At 46.7% G+C, this 18,162-nt stretch overlaps 1 protein-coding gene across 1 annotated transcript in view; it reads left to right on the forward strand.

Moving 5' to 3' along the window:
- Positions 1-17,494, forward strand: part of Hmbox1 (homeobox containing 1) — a 95,032-nt gene extending 77,538 nt beyond the window's left edge. Inside the window, 5 exon segments of the mRNA XM_040740738.1 lie at positions 1,043-1,125; positions 2,413-2,508; positions 3,731-3,825; positions 4,041-4,112; positions 5,778-17,494. Coding sequence (XP_040596672.1) covers positions 1,043-1,125; positions 2,413-2,508; positions 3,731-3,825; positions 4,041-4,112; positions 5,778-5,915 — 484 coding nt within the window. The 3' untranslated portion in view covers positions 5,916-17,494.
- The last annotated feature ends 668 nt before the right edge of the window (positions 17,495-18,162 follow it).

Consider the following 18,162-nt stretch of genomic DNA (forward strand, 5'->3'; position numbering starts at 1 on the left):
AGTAGCACTAGTAATAGCATTCTGTTCCCATCTACCTTTTATGCGTCTCCTTGATCTAACAACAGATTTAACAAGCCTCATATGTTAAATACTATTGAACCAAAGTGATATCTACTTACTAGTGTACAAAAACAAAATATGTCAGTATCCCACTAAGCCCCTTCTTCAGCAGTGAGCGGTCCATGTTCTCAGCCTGATGTATATTATTCTCTTTTACCCATGTGAACCAGCACACATGCAGACAGGAATCTTCTAATTCTTGGCGTTTTTGCTTGCACATTATTTTGCAGATTGTTTTTCTCACTTAGGAATATGCTATAAACATCCATTCAAGTCAGTGGACAGAGTGCTAACTTATTTCCTTCCTAGTTGTTTTAAAATAGTTGTGTATAAATATAGATACCCCATAATTTGTTCTGCCATCCCTTGTTTGTGGATAATTGGGTAATTTCCAGTTTTTGCTACTATAAAAAAAATGACCAAAAGAGAAAAAACTGTGTTGATACCGGTGCTTTAGTAGCATGACTCTTGTTGCTCTGTGACTTTAGTCAGTCATGCACACCAAAATAACTTGTTAACGTTTCCCTGCATGTATATATTGGATATTGTTTATACCCTTATCTCCCTACCCTCCCTCCTCTTAGCTTTCCCCTCCCTTATTCCTCTTGCTTCCTGATTAGTTTTACTTCTGAGGTTATGTCATACACACATCCACAGTTTTACATGTCTATATAAAATCTAGGAATCACTCATGAAAATAAGCTTAATATTATGTTTCTAAGACTAGCTTAATTCAGGTAAGATGATCATCACCAGGTGGATTCATTAAAAAAAAAAAGTATCTTAGAGGCACAGCAGCCTGCCTGCAGCCACTAGTCACATACAGTAAGTACAGGTAAGTAAAAGGTAAATGGGCCTTACATTGGCTTCTTCCAGGAAGTTCTCGTGGACATCCTGGACTATACCAAATCACATCTTAGAGAAGACCTTTTAATTGGGTACATTTTAAAGTAAAATGTGTCTTTGTTGGTTGCCCCTGCAGTTACTTCAATGAGAATCAATACCCAGATGAAGCAAAGAGAGAAGAGATTGCCAACGCTTGCAATGCAGTCATACAGAAGCCAGGTAAGGAGGTGCGCTCAGAGGGCAAGGCTCATTTACACTCAGTGGTCTGGACACTCGCCCTCCTAATGCAGGTCCCAGCCAGTGTTCTCCAAATAGTACTCCTGATGTTAATGTGACATGACTGAGGTGCTCACGCACAATGACTCTCCGTGACACTTGAGACCTTGAAAGGCTTTTTAAATTATGGATTTGTTTTTCCAAAATTTAGCATAAACATCAATTCTGAAATAATGGTAAAGTGTGAAAATTAAAGCAAATTTTGTTAATAAAAGAATGTAAATCCATTTTTTCACAGTTGCTATAAAACTGCACAATTTGTATTTCTTTGTGGGCCAGCTTTTGGGGGTTGGCTTCTGTCTGCTTCCCACATTGGGATGACTTCTGCCTGGCTAAGAGAACATGGTGGTTCCCTTTTGAAGTCTCCGTGGGGTCTGCACCACTGTGGTACTTCCTACGCATCTTATGCCCTGTGTACTTCAGAGACTTGACACAAGCAGCTAGTTTCTGCATGGCCACTTATTTTGATGACTTAAAGACTGTGAATATCAGAGTTTTATACAGTGAAGAGGGATTAGTCTCCTTTAGAAAGCCAACCTCTGGTGATATCTACCCTACACACTCGGCTCTACCCTCAGGTGGGAGGAGTCTGTACCTTGGGTGCACAGGCCCACAGTCTCAGTGCAGGGATTTGCTCCCTGTGGAAAGCACATACAGATTTAAAGCTGAAAACAAGAGGACAGGAGAGCAGGGGACAGTGCAGATGGTATCTCCATAAGAATCAACTGTGATGGCTGAGAAGACAGTAAGTGTCCCAGAACAATCACAATGGCGGATAGTTACATAGCCATTTGCCGTCAATGCAGCATTGTTGCATTGTATCTCCTTAAGATACCAGGAAACTAAGATAAGTCATTTTATGTTATCTGTACACTTCCATAAAGTATAGCATCCCTCTCAATGATGCTAATTAAATGACGCCTCCGTGGTACTAATCTGGGAACTATGATTTGATCTGGAACCCTAGTAAACAGACTTTGTGGGATTTATTTTAATATTGAGTATGTCTCCCTGAGTTGTGGCTAGCTGTATATTCATTTATGTGTTTGTTGATGCAGTAATAATTTTAATGGGCTCTTAGTACTATGCTAAAAAAGATTCCATACCATCTGTTTTTTTGGCAATAAGTAGAATCAAAAGCAACTTTTAGCAGAGAAATATTTCTTGAGAACAGTTGAGTCTTGGATGTAAGATACAGATTATCTGAATTTTTTTTGCATGCATTCACAGGCAAAAAGCTGTCCGACCTGGAACGAGTTACCTCTCTAAAAGTCTATAATTGGTTTGCTAATAGACGGAAGGAGATCAAGAGGAGAGCCAATATCGGTAATGTATCAGAGAGATTACCTTCTCTCATGAGAAGTTTAGAAATGAGATAAGAGTGGCCAGTTTATGAGCTGCTGATCTAAGTGATCGCAATACTTAGTTACGACTAGAAACACCATTGCTTTTCTTCGTTGCATTTTTAATAGCAAGGTCAATGTTACCTGAACTATCTTATTTATACTTTAATAACAACTTTGTTACTTATAAAGCTGATTGTTCTTAGTGTTCTAGATTGTAGAATTAACCCCTGAGCAATGGATTACTCGTGTGGCTCATATTAAGGATTTCTGTGGGTCTTTTTGTTGTTTTTGTTTTTGTTTTTTGAGACAGGGTTTCTCTGTATTGTTTTGGAGGCAGTCCTGGAACTCTCTCTGTAGACCAGGCTGGCCTCAAACTCACAGAGATCCGCCTGCCTCTGCCTCCCGAGTGCTGGGATTAAAGGTGTGTGCCACCACCACCCGGCCTCTGTGGGGTTTTAAGAGAGGAATTGTGATGCTCCCAGCCTTCTGGTTACTGCTGCGACTGTGACCTCGACATTGAGAAACATCTGCTGGAATGGAAGAGATTCAGCAGACAAGCAGCAAAAGTAGCAATAAAGGGCATTTCAGAAATCTAACATTGGGTTTAGTCAGGTCACAGTCTACTTACTGCTATACACTGTGTGTATACCATAAATAAAGTTTCCACTGGCCAACAATAACTTAATAAAGCTGTAGGATAGAAAAGACCATGTCAAGTGCCTGAAGAGAAAATGTGCATTCAACTAAAAAAGAAGATAAGACGGGATTTTTGTACTATTCAAAACTCGTGAGTGGATGGGTTAGGAGTAAAAGGTTCATTTAAGCTTCTGCAGTTGTTTCCAGGGGTTAGGATAGCACAGTGACAGAAAGGACATGGGTTTGATCCCCAGCACCACAAGAAGTATGATTGCATTTCTTTGTGAATCATACTTCTTACTGGTCATGCCAATTTCCATTTGCTCTATACAGCCCCACCAGGACAGCTATTGACTTAGTAAGTTTTATGAAGTGCCCACCAGTCCAGGTAGGTAGTGTGTAGAAGCTGGGCCTCTACCCTGAGCTACACAGAGTTGAATTTTTCCCATTTGCAGATGATTAGAAACAGATTGACTATGTTCTGACTTCCTTGCCATAAAAAAACATGGTTCAGCCACTGTGATGAGGCAGCAGATAATTTAGGGATCTATTTGCTTTTTTCGAAGAAGCAGCAATCCTGGAGAGTCATGGGATAGATGTACAGAGTCCAGGAGGCCATTCCAACAGTGATGACGTGGACGGGAACGACTACTCCGAGCAGGTGGGTGGCTGAGCGGTGGCTTCGGGTTACAGAGTGGTGGGCCAGTGTGGCGACTCAAGTCCGTGGGTGTGGTTGTGCGGGGAGGTGGGGGAGCAGCGGGTGTCCCTCCACTTTGCTCATGTGTCTAGTTAGATTTTCGTGTGGGAAGATTCTGTTGTCCTGTTAAATCTGTGAGTAATCTCTATCCACCCTATGGGTTTATTGTCACACAACAGGACACTTGGCAAGCACGCAATGGGGAGGAGGAGGAGGGAAGAAGTTCAGAGGGAGGCAGAGAAGCAGAGAAGGTAGAAGAAGAGAGGAGGATCTGATCCAAACAAGCAAGTTACCACTCACCACACACACAGTGTTTGAGAAGCACTTAGGGGCACGCGGGCAGCGGTGACGGTGCCTACATATGGACCATGCAGGGTGCAACATAAGGCCCCGCCCACTCCAGCCCCATTGCAGTGGGAGCCCTCATGCTCAGAGGAGTGGTTAACCAGAGTCTCTCTGGATATTGGCACACTCATCTTGTCATAAATGGGCAATACCTGCATGTCTTCTCATCCCATCCTGGTGTTTCCTGCATTGCTTGGGGAATGTGTATTTAACTGTAGCCACTGCATGGAATAAGTCAACAAGTACAGTTGGGGTCATTCCCCTCTACCCACAAACACGTTGACAGATTTCATTAAAATTTTTATAGGATGTAAGTTTCACTTCCATTTGGGAAATTCAAAGGATACACACATAATCCCTTCCCTAGACTCTGGCAAGAAAGCGTTTGCTCTTTCTTCTGGTGGCTTCTCTGTCCCTCAGTATGCCGTGCTCTTCATTTTCTTGGTTATTTCATTACCTCTGTGTACTCCAATACTCCCCAGAGGGGCATGTGATTCTCTGCATATTCCTTCCTAAGTCCTAAAGGCTGATGTCAAAAAGCCAGAAGAAAATAGTAGCACTGATATGTCCCAGAAGATTATCAATCCCAGAGAGTCGGTTCTCCAAGCACGGCACCACCCTTGACTCAGGAGAGTGCTCTGTATCTTTCTCAGGAACATCCCTGTTATTTTCAGCTGACCCACATAGATGGATCATTTCCATCTTTTTTTTCAGATGCCCTGGGGGCAGCACATCCTATGCTTTTACCCCCAAGGGGCTTACCCTTTCCAAAGCTCTTTGGTACAGAGTCCCCTGAAGATGTGACAGGTGAGAAACACCCCTTCTCTGTGATAGTGCCTCCAGTGCCCAGCACACACCCTGGAAGGACAGCTTCCTTCACAGTGTCATTCCTCTGTTGTCTGGGTTTGGTTTGCTTTGCTTTTGGAACTTGCAGTCAGTCTCCTGCCTCATCCTGGATGTGCTGGGGTGACAAACATGTGCCACTAAGCCTGTCAGAAGCTTTCCTATTTAATGTGTGGCGCCTAGAGGGTGGAGAGCTTCACTCGGCTCTAACAAGACTGTGTAACGTGTGTAACTGAGGCCCCTCCCTGACTTGTAAGGTGTAAGCGCCTGTACTTCTAAATCTTCTTTACTTGTCTCAGCGGTGACACACCATGGATTCCAGTAGCCACTTAAGAACTTTGTGGATTTAGGAGAGTTCTAGTTTGGACTCAGTGGTTACTGCTGTATCTGTGGCAAACAGAAAAACCCAAATTACTAGTTTATTTTAATCACTTCAGGTCTAATCACCACTAGCAAGCTTTTGGTAGAATAAATAAATTCCCAGTGAAGAAAGAACAAAACATATAATTTTCATCCTTTTTATTTGTTGAGTCACAAAAACATTGGCAGTCTCTGGACCCATGTCCATTCAGTGTCTACTTAAATACAGTTCACTCCACCTTGAGATGCACTCGGCAATTTCCCCCACAGATGCTCTGTCCCCTGCACGGCCCTGCATGCCTTTTTGTGAGCTTGAGAATTGTTACCAGCCAACGAATAACATTCATTTCTTATTTCTACACATCTAGGATGACAGCACGAGCCATAGTGACCACCAAGATCCCATCTCACTAGCTGTGGAGATGGCAGCCGTCAACCACACTATCTTGGCATTGGCCCGGCAGGGAGCCAATGAGATCAAGACAGAGGCCCTGGATGATGACTGATCAGGGAGGATCACACAGTTAACGTAGTTTAGACGTAGCACCTTAGCAGACTTTCCTCGGTCCTTACCATGTGTTCTTACGGTATAACTTACAGTTTCTTGTATGTCAGGTAGCCGTTAGGGTCTTGTTCTGTGAAGATGGCATGGTGCCCTCAGCCTTTGCATATACTCTCTCAGTATTAAAATCCCAGTAAGTAATAACCAACCAACCAGACATCCCTCTCCCAGCCAGCCCCTGAGGCTAAAAAATCTCGCTGCTCCGTCTTAGCATTCCAAGAAAGTGCTTCCAGGTATTTAGATAACCCTCAGTTCTCAAATATTAGGGTCTGTGTAAAATCTTGAGTACCTTTAGATTCATGTAACACTAGGCTGTACCCTGTTCCTGCCCCAAGACTGACAGGATGCAAGCTGAGGTAGCGGCACAGGACCAACAGACACCGTCCGGGAAGTATCCATGGAGCGCAAGGAACACTAGAGCCCCGCCTCGGCCGGAGATTCACTGACTCAGCCGCAATAAGCCGTGCCTCCTAGTCACAGCGTGGCTAGACTGTCCTCCTTTGGGTGCTGTGCTAAGAGTGTCACTGGAACCCCCAGCTCAGATCGTGGTTAATGTTAACGTGCCCAACACAGACATCCTTTCCTCTCACAAGCTGTGTGACTTAGTAGATAACATACTGCCTTCTGCCTTTGGGACCATGATCCTAAAACAAAAAAAGACAAAAAACCAAGTTCTGAAAAGCAAAACCCAGCTTGAGAGCAGTAGGGGAAGCATGAGCTGAATGTCGGATGGCTGCTAAGCCCAGTTCTCAGAGCCTCTATACATTCCACAGCACGGTGCCGGCACCTGCCTGGGAAAGTGCTGGAGACACCTACCGTGCAAGTCGCTTTGCCTCCTCTTGGTGCCCCCTCCCTACTACCAAAAAGGTCTCTAAGGATAGAGGTGAGGTCAAACGTGGGTGAAAGGTCAGGCTTTGTACCCATCACCTGAAGCCTACCCAGAGCTGCTAGGACTGTATTGAAGACTGCCGCCTCGACTGTCACAGATGCAGATCCTTGCCAAGCGAGGGGCAGAAGGAGCAGGGGTCATTTACCACTTACGTCGTGAGTGTGTGGGACATAGCAGGATGTGCCTGCTTTGTTCCCTTTACTCTGTCCTTGTAGAGGTGTGAAAGCTATATTGCTACAGGCAATTTATTTAATAATTGGAAGCCATATTGATAATGGATGTGGTAATATTTGTAGTTTAATCTACTTTAAGCGGCAGTAACTAATGGAATTTTTTCCTTGATCACATATGTAGCACTTTTGTTACTTTTTAAAGATATTTATATTTGATAAATCTTTTTTTCATTTTGAGAACTCAAAATACCAAACAGTGAACTTGCGTTATAAAGTCACCCTGTGATCCCCTTGTCATCCAGTAGCAAAATGATGAACTATCCGTGCATCAGAGGAAATTACATCTGCTGGCCTTGTATGAAAATGACCCTGGCACCCTGATTAAATGACATACTGTCACTGTGGGTAAGAAGAAGCAGTCTTCAGTGTGTTGGCACAGTGTGTGTCTGAGAGAGGCTAAGTGTTTTCTGCCTCATCCAATCTCTCCTTTGTGTGTCTGACGAAGCCTCGTTTGGAGGGCAATGTGGAGTGGGCCATTAAGCAGGGTTCCGTCTTTTTTTCCATTATCTGAACCAATTTCTAAGATAGAAAGTAGGGACTGTCTCCTTACCTCCTCCTTCCTCACCAAATGTGTTTAACTTTAAAGCTGTTGAGAGAAGAGGGCACACGGACCCTCATTTTCCCCTTCTCACTGGCTGCATACTCAGTATCCACAGCATTTAGCTGGTCTTACCAGGGCACACTCTGACTGGATTACCCTTTAGGTGTAAGTCTTGGTTACACAAATGTGAGGAGTCCTCTTTGAGGGGCCTGAGGATGCTACCCCACCTAACCCACGTCCGTGACTTTGAAGGGTGCTAGGTAGGGCCTGGTCCTGCTTCTGTCCATGGATTTCAGGGGGAAATTGCATTTTTCCCAGCTCCAAAAACTGAAGTAAAATGGAGCCATCTTCTTACTGTAGTACTTGAACCCACAAATTTAAGAGTAGCATTTCTTATTCTCAGGAACAAGCCCCCCACACCTACTTAGAATCTTCCATGGTTTATTTGTGTGTTTGTTTGTTTTTTTAATTTCACTTAGGAGATTGCATTGTCTTTCTTTTTGTTTACTAAGAAGAAATATACCTATTGTATCTTTCAATTTTGGTCGACTTTTATCGGCTTATTCTCAGTTGAATCAGAAAGAACAGGAGATGGGGGACCATATTTTTCTGACAAGCCACATCCATGATTTACCATGAGATTATTATAATTGACATCTTTGTGGTGCCATTGCTCTTGTCATTTGTTCTCGCTTGCCTTTTTGAAGGAACAGACTCTGACTGTTAAGACGACTCCAGTTTCTAAGGGAACTCTGGCTGCAACAGAAAAGCAAAATGTTCTGTTGTCCTAAGACCTTCCTTTGAGAGAGAGCAATGCAGCAGAGGGTACTGAGCCATGGCTGGTACAGGCAGTGCCAGCTCTGTGTCTCAGTGTGGTGACCCTGGAAGAGCGCAGCTGCCACAGAGGCCAACCCTGCTGAGCTAACTAGAAGGCCTGTCACTAGTCCTGCCGGAGAAGCTGCCGCATGCCCACAGACTCACAGCCTTACACAGAACCTGTGCTATCTGACCCACAGTAGGAATTTGCTTCTTGGGGATCAAGGTTCAAATCTACCATCAGGTAGTTTTCTGGGGGTCACCAGGTCAGATTCTACTTTTGTGTCCTGGTCCCTGAGTTCTTGGAATGACCTCAGACCTGCCACATTCATTCTCCTTTCTTTGGATGGTTAATCTTTCCTTAAGCTTTTCCAGGTGTGGTATTAAATTAGAGACTTAAATTCCTGTGCTGAAAGGAAAAGAGCTGGGCTCCTAGACTCATCCTATGTTCTCCTTGCTTGCCGGTCTCTGCTCTCACCTCCTTCTGTACTTCTTGTGGGCCTAGAGGTCTCTTTCAGGACTTGTGCCTTCCTGACCAATAAAGATGCTAAAGGGGACAAGGGAGGGGAGCAGACATTCATAGGCTTTTCAAATACTTTGGGTTACTGTTGCTGGACAGGAAGGCAACTTCCCACCTTATAGTACCTTACATGATGACCTGTTAACAAAGGACCATCTTAAGATGTTCCTGCCTTTCTGAAGACAATCACAGCCAACACCTGAGGAGCCAGGAAGGGCAATACAGTGCTCTCCTGTGTGTGACTATGCAGTGCCCTCAGAACCCGGAGACACGACTGTACAGCAGCCAAGTTTGTGTTGAATACCACATAAGGCAGGCTACAGGAGGAGGGTACCTTGGTTCCTTTCATTCCAGCTCAGTAGGTGACCTTAGGAAGACATGAGTGAGAGTGAGGTAGAAGCCTGTTTTGACTATTGTATTCCACTCCAGAGCTCTAGTTCCTGGGAGGTTTATCTTTCAGCCATACGTGTTCTGAGTGTGTATGTGTTTCTGTTTGTTTTTGTTTTGTTTTGGTTTGGTTTGGTTTTTTTTAGGAGCAGATCCCTGCATTTATTTTTACCTCACGGGGATAGCACACGGAGAGTTCTGATAGTTGTCTCAGCTCTCTAGCTTTAGGAATTCTTGCTTTAAACTCTTCTTGAATAGCAGTCAGGCACCAGTGATAGCAGACCCTAGTCCATCAGGACGCTCCCATCTCTCTTTGCAACTCTGCATGGATTCTCTTCCTTCCGTGCTGTGTTTCAGCACTGCATCTGTCTTGAGCTGATGTCGTGGGATGCTTTCTCTCCTCTGAACTTGGACCCTCCTTTCTGTTTTGGGTAGCTAAAACTCTGCCAAGCCTTTGTCTACACTCTGAGAGTAATCCCCCTTTCCACAATGACTTCTCTAGCCTGTTCTAAAAGTGTTCTTTTCAAATCCTTACTCTCCCTGGTCCCAAAAAGGATTTGGTTAGAAGCAGAACCATACCCCACACCCCACTCTTTTGTTTGTTTGTTTTTGAGACAGGGTTTCTCTGTGTAGCCCTGTTGTCCTGGAACTCACTCTGTAGACGAGGCTGGCCTTGAACTCAGACTCAGAAACCTCTGCCTCTGGAGTGCTGGGATTAAAAGCGACATTCCCATTTAACTCAGCTCTGCTGTAAAACTGTTTTTCCTCTCTTGTTCAGAAAACAGCAGCCTGAACTTTTTCCGTGAGCCTCACCAAGTTCTTAGGCAATAACTTTTCTTGTGGTCAGTGGTCCTGCACTCAGTGCATCAGTCTCTGTCCATCTCTGTGATGTCACCCTGTTACTATGATTATCAGCTATGTTTTACTACTGTGTTCCCTGAGGCTGTACTGAGACCAGCCAGATCCACTTACAGCTTTACTGAGCCAAACTTAGTTTTTAAGATTTCCCAAGTGAAGGCTGGACACATCGGCCAGTTCTGCTGTGCGTGTGTTTGCGTGGGAGTTGGGTGGGGATACACTGGGGCCAGGGCAAAATCACACACACACACACACAGGATTCCTCTGTATGTGCGTGCACGCGTCTGTCGTGTGTGTGCAAGTATGCTTACTCAGGATTGGGCCACCGGTTGTCACCCATACTGAATTTAACCAACTGAGCTGTACGCTCCAAAGACCCTTTATCATTTATCTCTGTAGTGTGTTGTACCTGTAACAGTGAGCACCCGGACAACTGTGCGGATTTGTAGGGAGGCAACCATGGATGGCCAGCCACTTCCTAAGGCTGTCATAGTAGCATGTGCTCAGAACAGGCGCCTGTCCTGCATGGTCTCCCGTCACTTAAGAACGATTTCCTTACTGCGCCAGAGAACTGACGTACAAAGGCAGCAGGGAAGGCTTTGACACCCGCCACATCTCAGACCAGTGTTCTGGCTTCAACTCTTCCAGAGTGTGTTCCAGAAGGCTTTTTCTCAAAGCCATTTGTTTCTAAACTGAAGGGGAGACACTGCTCCTCCTGACAGCTTACAGGACTGACAGATGCTCGGAAATGCAGCCTTGTGCCCATCTATGACTGTTAGAAGCTGCAAGATTGGAAATTGAGAGGTTTATGTAGCTACTTCATTATGCTAGCTTGGTGGGGGGGGGGGGGTAAGAAAACAAAATCAGAAACCTGAGCCACCCAGACCTCCACAACTGGTTTTCTTCTCTAACCAAGAGAAGATGAGACTGAGGGAAGGGTCAGCTGTCACTATCATCGCATCACCAGGGTGGTTGCCTTGAGATTCCAGATGTATGTCCCCAAGCTGCTTTATCATTGTTGACTTGCAGTCAGAACTGAGTCTATTGGGTCCATTCGGGTGAGATGTGGTAGGCTTCTTCCTCTGGTGGAGCCCCTCCTGCGCCCCCCCCCCCCCCCCCAACTCTAGCCCTGGTTAGCCGCAGGGAACTTTGCTGTCATCCTTGGCTGACAAGCCCTTTCTGTGGCCAGTCTTCAGGCTTACAGCTCCGAGCACTGCTGCTGAGGAACTTGGTGCCCCACTTAGAACACCCAAGAGGCCAGCTCCCCTGACTCCGTGTCCGTCTTCTCTCTTTTAATAAGGACTGGCTCCATACAGCCATAATTAACTTGCAAATTCATGATGGTGTACTGTGATCAAATGAAGGTTTGGCTGGATCTTTTTTTCAAATTGTAACCATGGTAATTGAGGGGGGGTGGCATAGAATGAATATATAAAAGTATAATGGCAATTGTTCCGAATGACTGAGTGTCCTCCTGACATGTAATTAGCTGTTTTAGCAGGCTGTAGATTGGCATGGTCATAATTAAGAGGATTTCTGTCCTTTATGTGATTGAGAATAGCAGGACACCCATCCTTGTTCCCTTTGAGCAATAATGCTCCCAAGAACATTTAGAACAGCAGCTTAGTAAACCAAAATAATAACATAGGATTCGTGTCCCACCCAAGTGAGAGAGGATTGGGAATCATTTCAGGTCCACATTGGATTGCTTACTGCTGCACCTGACATCCAAATTCTCTGAAACCTCTTGTCCAGTTTGAACCTGTTCTACTTTGGCTGGAAACTGAGACAGCTCTGGCAGAGCCTCTGGGCCCCATCCTCTTGCTGGTGGCTGGAGAGCCTCCCTTTGGGGATACCTCTTCCTTTACTGGACTTTCTGGGATTTTGAGGCTTTTCCTTGGAAACTTGATTATCTCCACTGCCATGACCATAGGGGAGTATCTGCCACACGGAAGTTTACAGAGTTGAGTATTGGTTTCCTTATGGGACCCTGAGGCCCAGAATAGACAATGTGACAAGAACAGGGACCAGTTGACCTCACACAGGAATGTGTGGGCTCGGGCCCCAGGAGCAGGAGGGTGTGTCTGCACACCTACTTGCTCATATCAGACTTGTTCAGCTAGCGTGCCTCCTAGTGCCGTTCTGCTGTCTTCTGAAGCCATGCTTTCTGTCCCCCACTGCTCTCCTTCGTGCACCTGTGCCTCCAGCAGGCATCATGCAGTCCTCATAACCTGTGGTGTCCTCACAGCTAGGAACTGTAGGCACTCGCTAGTCCTCCAGTCGATGCTTAGTTTGGACTTTTTTCTTTCTTTCTAGCCATCCTTTGCAGGAGCCTGGATTCAGTTAGAGGATCAGAAGGGTCCACAGGAATGTGCCAGCATCGACCCATGCTAAGTGGCCTTTTATAAGCTCTCTCCTGCCTGTGGGGCTCCAGACTCAGGTGAGATTAGCTGGAGTCCAGGAGCCATGTCCTTTTTCAGGCTGGACACTGCGGGTTTGATGCGCGTCTCCGCCCTTTCTACAGAATGTCCCCTCTCACCCAGAACACTAGTCAACCAAGATGCTGGCTTTAGCTCTGCTGTGGGGAATGGCTGAGGTCAAGTACTTGCCTAGAAGGTTCTAGAGAGTGCTCTTCCCTCAGCACACACAAAGAGGTGAGGAAGAGAGTATTTCTGGAGATGCTTTGGTGTGATTCCTCCCAAAAACCTCCAGTGAAATGCACTGCAGGTATCCAGTGGTCGTGGAAGAGTGACCATTCTGTAAAAGTCACCTTGTAACCCTTCCTCCCAGCCTGCAGGTCAGAGGTGTGATCCCTGAGACCTGTGGGTCTTGCTGAGACAGTGGACTTTAGCCCTGTCTTACTTTCCCAGCTGCTGAGCCATAGCCATCTCTGTTAGCTTTCAGTTTCACTGCCTTCTAATTCAATTCTAAAGTCACTCATTGAGCTAATTTTGTGATCTTTACGCTAAGTCCTGCATAGCAGCACAACAATAGGATTACCTGTGGGCATTTGGGGGAACAGAATTGGCATTCAACTAGGACTCCCTGATGTTATCTGCACCCTTCCACCAACCACGCTGTCCCTCTACCACAATCAGAAAGGGAGTTAAGGAATCGTGGAATCCAAGGTTCTGGTGTTCTGGTGTTAGAGCCACCCTGCCATGGCCTTGGCTCCTCACCAACACTGACTGCCCATAAGTAGATGCCTGAGGACACCAAAATTGAAGCCTAGAATAAGAACTTCTTAATATCCAGAATCCAGGAATAGAGCAAGCTGCCTCAGGGCCACGTGTAGGCTCAGTGACTATTGGTCAGACACCAAACAGGGGACATCTTCAAGCTGACCTACTATGCTCCTCTCTCCACCTTCTTTTCTAGCTCTTTCTCACAAAATTAGATTCTCCAAGAGTTGGCTGGGTCACTGTCCTCTTCTGATCTCTTGTCACATCATGGGTAGCCTTAAAGCCCAAGAATGAAAAGTAGTTGAACAAGGCTGAAGGACCCAGCAGGCTGTCTCCTGGGGCTGCCGACACCTTGTTACACTAGCTGACCAGTGTGGTCTTAACATTGACCTCACTCTGCCCTGAAACACCTTGATTTGGAGAACAAGAGTATGTGTGCCTTTCATTTTGGTATGATCAAGATTTTGCATCTCTGTTGGTGGCCAAAGGTGCCATGGACATTTTGGAGTAAAATCAGTGCCTGTCGCCTACCCAGGGCTTGAGACAGAGGCAGGTCCCAGGGACTTTGAAGGTTCATTGCTCCCTCCAGGGTTTAGCTTCCCAGTGCTTCCAGGTCGAATCTCTCCAACCTTGTTTTTGTATCTTCCTGAACCCAGGAAACCCCTCCCATCTTGCTTTACTGGAACTAATAGAGCCCAGCCTAAACGTGTGAGGCCGTCTGTCCATTCCATGGCTCGCTGAGGCCATTAGACTAGAAAACCAAATGGCATTAGAGTTGTATGAACACAGACAGCAGCCACGCTGCAGACTTTTTTCTGGGCCCTGTCTGCAGGCAGGGAGGTGCCTGGGAGAGCCGTGTGTGCTGAGTGGAGGTGGGTGCTCTTGGCTGCTTTGGGAAAGCAATCCCCTTATCATTTGCCTTGATGCCCACGTTGACTGTATTGGAATCTGCGGGGACCTCATCTTGCATCTCTGAAAATGGGCGCCAGAAAAACAAAACCAAAGTTCTCGGAGTAGATAGAGGGAGCTTTTTCTTTCCAAGCACTGGCCATTCTGGCAAGCTTTCTCCTTCCTGCTCTTGGGTTCTACCACAGCACCACTATGAAAGCTCCCTTCTTCTCTCAGTGGTTCTCACAGTGACCCTGAATGGGGCGTCAGGGTAGCCTGCACCTCTTCGGGTACTGATCAGGGACCACAGTGGAAAACTGGCCCCTGAGCCACCACATAACTTCCCTGGCTGCAAGTAACACACACTCTGCTGGAAGATGCTAAGAGTGTCGCAGCCGCCTCCCCTGGAAGAGCCTTCAGCCTTCTGAGATCATAGGCTCAGCCTCTCCTCCATGGCCATGGTTATGTTGAGTCTACAGTACCTTCCAGGATAAAATTCTCATTTATGTTTAAGTGCCTAAGCAAGTTACAAACCTCTGGGACCTGTCCGAGAGTTGACCTGTGCCCTGCCCTGTCCTGCCCACCACGCACCCAGCCTCAGGTGGGTGTTGGGCACCCCCACCCACCCAGTGCCCCTGCCATTCTGCAGGCAGAATGGTCACGAGGGCAAGCAAGGGGAGAGGGCTGGCTTTGTCGTTGTTTCCTGTGTTCCTTCTGTTGATGTAACTGTGCTCTCGGATCGTAGGGAGTTTTAAGGAGTCTGCTTAGCTACATCTAGCTGACTGAAGCAGGAGTGAGTGAGATGGGCTCTGAGCAGAATTCTGTCCCTCAGCACTTGGGGACATCTCCACTCTAAGGGCTGGCAGGCAGGGATGGCTGATACACCTGTGCCCTTTTGCCATCAGTACTGGAGCCCTGGTCGCATCTACAGCCCAGATACCAGGGAGTCGGGAGCCAAGGGCCATCATTGGTAGAGTTGTAATAGGACCCAGTGTGCATTTAAAAAGATGAGCTTTTCGTTTTGAAAATAATTAAGTCTGAACTAGATCCGGGCCTTTCTTTATATGGGGTACAGGACAGATTAGTGGCTGTGCCGTGCTCTGTTGGTATCACACCCAGGTGGAGAGTGGGAAAGGAACAGTCCGTATATAGGCACCTTGTTTTCGTTAATAACCCAGGGTTTCTTTTGCTCAGATGGAGTAGTGCAAGCACTGGGAATTTGCATGTAACAGGCATGGATGACCTTGCCAGTAAAACTGCCTCACCTAGAGGAGGGAAAGAAAGCTGTGGGTGAGTGGCCAAGAGGTGGTGGAAATGAGGCTGGCTACGTGGAGCATGCAAACCATGCTGCCCCTGAGGAGTCTGTTAGCCAGCCTCTAGATGCAGCATCCATGGTCTACCAAGCACCTGTCAGGCCCGGTGTAACTGAGAAGTGTCAACCAAATGCATGATAGAGGGAGGCCAGCTCTGAGTCAGCATCAAGAGGGCCAGGGTTCTGGGCCCTGAATGGACTTGAACATTCTAGCAAGAGCTGAATGCTAAGGAGTGGGAGCCACTCCTGCCTGTTGGAGCGCAGCTTGTGTAGTTCACTGCGGGGCTGGGAGCAGGCTGGCACGGCCAGCTGGGCAGTGGAAAGCGGGCGTCTGGGTTTTGACCAGACACCAGGGACCAGATGTCTGGAGGTTGCAGGTATTCAGCATGATGCCAGATGTGAGTGGGGGAGGGCAGAGCGCCCTCCTGGCCTTGGCCATTGTCTTAGTCTGTGTGTTCCCTTTGGTGTCTCCTCTGCTCTGTCCCCATCTTGTGTGCCATGTGTCCCTGAGGGTGTCACACCTGTGTCTGAGTCTGCTGTAAGGTGTTCAGTCTACCTCAAGGGGTCATCATGGCAAGCTCTGTCCACATGGAATCCTCCTTACATGCCACACACACTGGAATGTATACCGTCCCACCCCCCCATAACCTCCTGACCCCATCTTTCCCCGTAATCACCACAGACTCCTAGTGCAAATTGGATGCTGCTTTAAATGTGAAAAAATTGTTCAAAAGCTATAAAATCTGAATGGAAGCTAAAGCTGAATTTATAAGCCTTGTTGCATATGAGCCAAAAGTGCAAAAAGCTCTATATAATGAACTAACCTGCCACTCGTATAAATATAAATATATATAAATATATTAAAACCAGACTGTTCTACAAAATTGTGTACTTGTATTTTTGTGTACGTACAATTTTCTGCTAAGCAGAAGGAGGGTGTAGTATAGGGCGCTGTGAGAAGAGATTTGGTTTAATCCCATTTCTTTGTTACTTATTTTTGTTAACATCAGATACCTGTCTTCGTCTTCTCTGTGTATGACACTGTTTGGAAAGCTGCAGTATCCTTCTTCAGGCCAGAGTCTGTGATGATAGAGCTGGGACTCAGAGAGGTGTCTTGGCCACCCAGCAGAGAGGGGGGCAGGGCTTGACTGCTATTGTGCCCCTCAGGTGCCAGAGGTGGCCCTGAGGGAGGGAAGTGGCTTGCACTCTGAGGCCAGGCATGGCATTCTGACTTGTCTCTGGGAAGCAAACTCCCCTTCTAGAAACCAATTTCCCAGACGAGATCACTGAATACTCACAGACCCGGGAAGCTAGGGGAGGCTCTGCCTGGCATAGCACCCAGCCCCCTGGCTGTCACTGGGCCATGACTCCCTTCCAGGTAGCTGCCGCCTTTTCAGACAGGGTCACCAGACCTCCTGTCCTTGACCTGGAGCATCTCAGAACCCACTTTGCCGGTGCTAAACAGGAGAGGGTTTAGAGTGGCTGCCAGGAATGGCCAGAACCAACCCACCAGAGGCCAAGGCAAGCTCGGGTGCCCACCTCTGCCCACGTCCCCAGCCCCCTTCTGGGCCCCTGGTGGAGCCTGCTCTAGGAAGTGATACTGCACCTTCCCAGTAGGACTCGGATTATAACAGTGTGTGATGACTGTAGCAAGAAGCCCTTGTTTCTGGATGTAAATGCTCAAAGAAACAAGTGCTCTACTGTATTGATAAATAGTTCCGATGAGTCCTGTTTCATTGTATCTCCTATTCTGGATTAGTGCCTTTTGGACAGTAGACTGTTCTGTAATTAAAATGTAGTATACTGCTTTTTTGTACAGTTTTGTTTTAATAAAACTTTTTTTTAATTTGTGTTTATTTTAGTATTGTACCTATTAGAGAATAAAATGTATAACTGAGCAAAGGCTGTCTGGGATTTCTTTGGATCTGAATATTTAGTGGAAGGTGCACAGGTGTCTGTTCCGTGCACCCTCCCTTGTGCATTTTTAGGGTCTTTTTGTTTGTTTGTTTGTTTGTTTTTTCCCCCAGTTCTGGGGATCAAACCTAAGACCTCTTCCATTTCAGGCAAGTGCCCTGCCCCCAGCTCTGCCTTTCAGAATTTCCAGAGGGACTGGGAGCTAGGAGATGACAGTACCAAATCATCAAAGTAGGACCCCTGCCACCACCCTCCAACCTGTATCCCATGATCACCCTAAGGAATCTTTTAGGGGTCTCCAAACCCCCAACCACAGTGGCCCAGTAGGAGTTTAGCCTGCTTGCATTCCCAGTGTGTGCCTGTGTTTGGGGAGGGGCATGCAGAAAGGCTCCGCCCCCAGGGTCACAACCAGCCCCACCCTGGATTCTTAAAGGAGCCAGGTCTGAAAAGCTGCTTCTGGAGCAGCAAAAACAGAAAGCACCAGCTTTGTTCTCTGTTCTGGTTTTCAATAGCAAGCAGAGCAAGGGCCAGGTTCCAGCCTTCCCTCTCCCACGAGCATAGATCCACTGACCCTCCCCTCCTTAGAAGACTGAGACAACCGTTCTCCGGAGTCTGGAGTCTGGCAGCACACGTAGCTCAGGAGATCAGGAC

The sequence above is a fragment of the Mesocricetus auratus genome, unplaced genomic scaffold (assembly GCF_017639785.1).
Source record: "Mesocricetus auratus isolate SY011 unplaced genomic scaffold, BCM_Maur_2.0 Super-Scaffold_100707, whole genome shotgun sequence".
Lineage (NCBI taxonomy): Eukaryota > Metazoa > Chordata > Mammalia > Rodentia > Cricetidae > Mesocricetus > Mesocricetus auratus.